Here is a 7,212-nt window from a genome sequence, read left to right as displayed (position 1 = left end):
ATATATATATATATATATATATATATATATATATATATATATATATATATATCTTTTTTACTTATTTCACTATTGACTTGATTATAGCAACAATACAATAAATTATTCAAAACAGTTTCAGCAAATAATAACCTACTTTTATTTTTGTTCATTGTAATTAACTATAAACAAATTTAAGAGTCTTAACCGACAACTTGGGGGTATTTGGGATTTTTTTTTTAAATCTAAAAGAACTATTGGCAAGGACTTATTACTTTATTATTTTCTGAAAACGTTTTAAAAAAATATTTGGATTATCTTTGTGGTCGAAAAAATCAATAAGTTAATAAATTAAAAAAATGTTTGGCTAGCATATATATATATATATATATATATATATATATATATATATATATATATATATATATATAATGACCATTTTCAAAGTTAATAGGTCAATAAACCTAAAGGAGTTTGCAAAAATTACAAATTCTCACTTTTTAAAAACTTAGTTTCAAATGCTCAATTAGAAGTCGTTTTAAAATGCATTTTTCCTTTAAAATGCATTTTTCCTTCGCCGAACATTTTTAAAACTTACGTTATATTTGGCAGACTAGATGCAAAACTATTTGGTAGTTGAAAAACTAACGGGTAGCTAAAAACGCAGAAAAACTAGTTGTTGGCTAAAAAGCTAATTGCAAGCTTATAAGTTAGCTGATAAAAAATGACGTTTAAGAAAAAACTATTTGAAAGACATAAAATGACACAGAGAAATTTAAAAAAATATTTTTATTATAATTAATTAATGGTATATTCTAAAAACTTCTGAAAAGCTATTCTAAGTAGCTTTTTAAAAAACTAACTTATCAGCTATTTTTGACTTATCAAACATGACATTTTATAAAAGTTCGAAAAAAAATAATTTATTACCTACCGGTGGCACGCCAAACACACCCTTATTGATTTATCAATAAGTCATTAAGCTAATAACAAGTTTTTAGATGAAATCTTAAACTCTAAAACAAACTTTAATATATAAATCAATCAAACAAATTCTGAGTTTTATTTCTTTGCTCTTGCAAAATCCTATGTAATACAAAACCATTTTGAACTCAAATTAACATGATTTCTAGTGATAATCCAAAAGACTATCTCTCAAACAACTTTTTCATATAAATTGACTAGGTGCGGGTTCATTAAAAATAAAAATTTAATATTAATATATAAACATTAAACATTTTATAAAATAATTGAAAAAAAATCAATATGTTTGTAACATTTATCTGAATTTATTCTCAAATTAATATAATAATAACTTTACACGAATATAATAAGAACATTCCATATATAACTGTAAATTATGAGAATTTAATATAAGAAAATCAGAAACCACAAAAAATACAAAGAAAAATAAAAAAATTAAAATAAACCAGAAAAAGCCATATGACAAAACCATTTTCATTTATTATCTCAGATTTGTTGCAACATGACATAAACATTTTCAAACACAAAAAAACATACATTTATTGGATATGATGACATATTTTGTTAAGATATATACACAACTGATTTTCACGAAAGAAAACACAACACACTAATCAAATTCATCCGAACACAATCTGAAAAGTGGAATGTTATAATCAAAATTACGAAAAATGTAATTACTAAGAGATAATCTATATATTTTTCAGGCTAATTACTGCACAAATTATCCTAATAAAGCCTAGATTTTGTCTATTCTGTTTTGTTAGAAGCTCCTTGGCTACAAAATAAAATAACTTCAAATTAAGATAATTAAAAAGGTCTGCTGACGCAATCACAATCCAGTCATTCAGAGGGGCTGTTGTATCGAAGATGTTGCTCGTAGTAGTTGATCAGCTGTTATTGTATCATTTATCAATAATTATTAATTAATAAATAAAAATAAACAAACAATGGAATTAATAATTTATAATTATTATGTTCGATTAGTATAATGAATAAATGTATATAATTTATTTTTTACTTAGGGTTAAATGAAACAAATACCAATGTACTTTTATTTATTTGTTAATTATAACGTTTCTAGTTTATTTCTTTTCTTTAAAGCATTGTACTTCCATTTTTTTCTTAATATAATGAATAAATAAAATAAATAATTTTCATTTACCCAATTATACCATTTTTTTCAACATTGTATGTTGAAATGAAAGTAGGATGCTATAATAAACAATAAATAGATAAACAAAAGTATGTTGCTATTTTGTTACATTTAACCATATATTTATTTCGGTATATATTTATAATGTGGGTATTTTTGTCATTTGATATGAAACTTATCCACAAAAACAAGAAGAGAAATTTACCAGAAGCGGATTGTGTTCCTTGAGGTACTTATTATCCACAACCACCTCTTCTCCATCTGACCTGTTTATATAAGTTTGCACCATTAATGTTTTTAGTGAATAAATGGTTATAAAAATTTTCATTGTTAATTATTTTTATAAACATTTTTGGCGAATAAATGGTTATACTGGAGCACTTAAACTGACCCACAGTGTCTCTCCCTCGAAAAGTATCATGTGATATGGAAATCAGATATAGAGGTTTCTAGAGAATTGTTTAATGATGAAGACAACGAGGGCAATCACGTCTTTTTGCATAGACAAGACAACAGCAAGTCATGTCCCGCCTTATTGGGTGGGACAAAGATTTGACATGAAAAAGACATTGACATGACTAAACAATGTTTCTTGGGAAATGTTCGATGATGAGGACAATGAGGGCAATCATGTCTTTTTACACAGACAAAACAACAAGTCATGTCCCACCTTTTTTGGGTGTGACAAAGATTTGACATGAAAAGGATTTGAAAACTTTTCTTGGGAAATGTTCATGATAAGGACAAGGAGGGGAATTATGTCTTTTCCATAGAGGGTAAAAAGTACTATGAAAAGACTAGAAAACTTTTTCTAGGGAAATGTTCAATGATAAAGACAAAGAGGGCAATCATGTCTTTTTCACAGACAATCCCTACATTTTAGGATGAAAAAAAAAAGATCTAGGGAAACATTCAATGATGAGAACGAGAAGGGCAATCATGTCTTTTGCACAAAATTACGAAAGCAATTCATGTTCCACCTTTTTGGGAAGGAAAAAAATTATGATTCTTGTCCTACTAACATAAATCACAGTCTAATACATGTCAAACACAGTACAAGACACAGTCTGTTAACAAAAAAGGTTATAAAGAGGGAGAGAAAAAAATCCACAAACCTCGAGACCAAAAAGGACACAGACACATCCTCAATGCCATTAAGTATAGAAGTCGAATAGTTCACTGGCTTCAAAATCTTGGTAACAACATTCAAATTTCCAGAAATACCCACAATCTCATTAGCACCCAAACCATCCCCAAGGGCACAAACGTCTTTTACCTCATCTTCCACAACATTATGAGCAGCCAACTTTGAATCTTGCATAAATCGCTTAACAGCACCAGATTTCCTCCTTTTAGCTCCAATTCTAGGACTAACCCTAACAACTTCTGTCTCATCAACTTTTCTTTCCTTATTTCCATTTTTACCCTCATCATCTGCTCGATCTTCTTGAATATGAATAGCAAAGTCAGACATGTTTTCTTGATTTGTGGAAGATGAGAGTTTCAATTCAGGGAGTGATATGTCCAAATTGGTTTTGGTTTTTGGTTCTTGAGTTTGTGGAGAAGGGATTAAAGATCCAGAATCATTACTGAAGTTTGAATTGTTGACAGATGGGATTGGTGAAGGGTCTTCAATGATTTTGATTTTGACAGATGGGACTTCGTATGTGGCGTCTGGTGAACGCTGATGTGGCGGTTGTTTTTGTTTTTTCTTTGATTGTGGTGTGGGCCCCGCTGAATGCTTTCTCTTCCGTCTACGGTTTGATTTGGATTTCCAGCTTCATGTTTTAAAAAATTAGAAAAGATTAACAGTGTATCATTCAGGATAACACAGGACAAGACAAGACAAGACAGAACGGTACAACTTGTAATGTCAGTGCAAGACAACTGACAGAGGGACAGGACACGACATGACATGACAAGATAAGATCTGGTGTGTATAGATTTAGGTTAATAGAAAAAGAAATATGGAGTAATAAAAAGGAAAACCTCTCTTCGAACGCATCAATGAAATCAGAACATGACATGAGATTCTCCACAGGTTCCCAAGTATTAGATGATTCTGGCCAGCCACGCCTTCATTAAAGAATAAACAAATATTTTAATCCATATAACAAAATTTCATATTACAATTTTACAACAGGAAATTAATGCTTATATGAAAGATTGAAAGATTCAATTCACATGATGTAATGTTTAGGACTTTAGGTATTCCAACAACCCCATGGGTTTAAAATGGGTTGGAGTGAAGAGTAATTTTACATTTGTACCAAATCAGAAGAAACAAGACTAACATTTTGAACAAATCAAGACTAGCATTTGAGTTTGAAATCGGAACAGGAACTAATCATGGATGATTCAATACTCCAAACATTTTGATGTTTTGAAACTATAAGTAAAAGAGTATTGAACCCCTAAAACAAATATATGTTCTCTAGATATAATTATGTGAAAATGACATGTGATATAACAGGGTCACGTACCATTTGATGAGATACTGCGTTTCCCCCTTTTTTTCCCGAAGCAATCCACGACGAGGAAGATGACAGAAGGTTCGAAGAACAAAAGCGCCGCAAAATCAGGCCAAATGTAGCGTTATAAATAAGGAAAATATACTAATAAAGCAATGAAACACAAACAAAAAAAAAAGTATAATAAACCTTCCGTATCCGTTTCCTCCTCACAGCTTCGATCTCGTAGAAACCCTCAGCTAGCTTAGGTCGCTCGTTGTCACCGTTGCTTTCACCTCCATCAGCTCCTCCTCCGGTGAAATCCACGTCTCCGGATTGATCTTCATCCTCGTATTCTTCGTCCTCTTCTTCATTGTACTCATTTCCACCATCGTCGTCGTCGTTCATCGACTGTTGCTGCTTGTCGTACTGAACCTGATCGTTCTCTTGATCATTTGTTTCGTAATGGACCGAGTGCGACGGTGGTGATCGGAGATCGGAGGTTATGGTCCTCCTTCTACCTCCGCCCTTCATCGGATTTGTCTGAAATTAATTTGACGAAGGGTTTGGTGTTTCTTCAGTGTTCACAGTGCTTTTACCTTTTTCTCTCAGAATCGTTGAGTGAGTGGCTTTAATACTATTCGGAAATTGTGGGAAATTGGGGATTTTTGTAAGGTTTTCCGAATTTGGGCCCAATTTTGAAATAAGTTCACGTGAAAGGTGTTGCTATTGGTCAAAAATAAAAATAGAAAATATAATTCAAAGCTATTTTAAAATATATTTTTTTTTGGTTTTTTATATAACTTTTATATTTGTAAAAACTATAAATTATTTTTGTTTTGTTTAAATTAAAAGTACACGCTTTAATTTACATCTATCAATATAATATATCCAAATATTAGATATTATTAGCTTTTATGTTTCAGGTTTGGAATTATCTGTTGGTTTGACTTACACGACCATAAATATTGCATTAAAAGTTGGATGCAAAAAATAGAGTTCTACTTTATATTTACTTTTATATTTTGGTAATGTTATTTCAAACATCTACCTTAATAAATAACCCTCATAAATAAGTATGATTTTATTATGTATTATTTTTTCATTCAATTTAGCATATGTCATTTTGTTATAATTTTGAAATATATTTATTTTTTATTTGTCATTTATTTCATGTTTCAATTTCAATATATCATTAATTTAGTTTCTATAAATTAAACCACCATAATGACTATTAATTTTAAATTTTAAATTTTAAATTTCAATTTCAATTTCAAATAAATTTACAGTTTAAACCTTTGTGTTTAACATTTTGTTATAATTTACTCATTTACTACACGGATCTGATAACTAAACACATAATTTTTATTTATTTATTTTTTACATGTTTTTTTTCTCATAATTTTCAGTTATTTCAATTTTCAAATTCAAAGAAACTTTTCATTTAATCGTTTTTATTTAACATTTTGTTTTAATCAACCTGTATACTATACGGGTCTCACAACTAGTATGAGAATATGTTTTAACTTATATTGAGGGGGTGTTTGACTTGTCTTTTTAAGAGACAAAAGTCATTTTTGAAAAAGATAAAAGGTAAAAGATGTTTGGTAGAAACATTTTAAAAGCTGCTTTTCAATTTTAGATAGAAGAAAAACTAACTTTTTGGAAAAGTTAAGAAAACCTGACTTTTTGTAACTTTTCCAAAAAGAACTTTTGACTCTCAAAAGGGTCTAGCTATTTGGACCCTTTTTATATATTCTTAAAGAACCCCTAATAATTACTTTAACTTTTTTCCAAAAATAAACTAATCATTATAAAAGTTGGACATATTAATTACTCTAACTTTTTATATTTTTAAAAGATTCTCTCATCTCTCATGATTATTTTATATTTTACTTTTAAATAAAACTAATCATTACATAATAAAAATGGTTCAATATAAAGATTTGTTTATAGAAAACAAATATATCATTTTTATAAAAAAAAAAAGTATTAAAATAAAAATATATTTATTTTTTCAAATCTATAAAATAAAATATTTTAAATAAAAAATGTAATTATTTTTTTTAAATAAAAGGAAAGAATGAGATTTTTGGTGTGTGCGTAGATTGCTGTATGTTTGTATACATACTTGAAACAATGGTCGCTATAGATATATTTACCGTCACTACATTTTCTATTAATAATACTTAGTTTTCATTTAAATATTTAATATCATTTTATTTTTATTTATTGGTTTATAAAAATATTAAAATATAGAAAATATTGAAATATATAGAAAACATTGACTTATTTTATTATTATTTGATTATAAAAGAATAAAATATATAATAAATAAAAAGTTAATAGTAATTAAATGATATGTACAAGTTTCAAAAAAAATAATTTTTAGTAATCACGAAAATTTATATTTAAAAAATTATTAATGAGAGGTCCCCTAAGAAAATTTAGGATCCAATTAGTAGGACCCCTCTCAATAAAACAAGTCAAACACCCTCTAGATTTATTATTAATTATAGACATTAACTTAATGAGCAATAACAGTATACTATGATTTTTACATCTTTATGCATGATTTTTATATTTAATTTTTTTTGTTATATAAAAACTGGATGGATGGGTGAGTCAAATGTAGTGGTTGTT

General features: G+C 28.1%; 1 protein-coding gene across 1 annotated transcript; it reads right to left on the bottom strand.

Moving 5' to 3' along the window:
- Positions 1-1,599: 1,599 nt before the first annotated feature.
- On the bottom strand, positions 1,600-5,204 carry LOC145097986 (chromo domain protein LHP1-like). The gene is made up of 6 exons (XM_079035680.1): positions 4,780-5,204; positions 4,603-4,628; positions 4,109-4,195; positions 3,235-3,897; positions 2,325-2,385; positions 1,600-1,857 (listed from the first exon to the last, which is right to left on the bottom strand). The coding sequence occupies exons 1-6, from the start codon at positions 5,101-5,103 to the stop codon at positions 1,807-1,809; spliced, it is 1,212 nt and encodes a 403-aa protein (XP_078891806.1). The 5' UTR covers positions 5,104-5,204; the 3' UTR covers positions 1,600-1,806.
- Between the last annotated feature and the right edge of the window lie 2,008 nt (positions 5,205-7,212).

Source organism: Lactuca serriola, chromosome 1, assembly GCF_051521515.1.
Source record: "Lactuca serriola cultivar US96UC23 chromosome 1, Lser_US96UC23_V15, whole genome shotgun sequence".
In the NCBI taxonomy this organism is placed as follows: Eukaryota; Viridiplantae; Streptophyta; class Magnoliopsida; order Asterales; family Asteraceae; genus Lactuca; species Lactuca serriola.
This window is presented reverse-complemented; position numbering and strand designations above follow the sequence as displayed.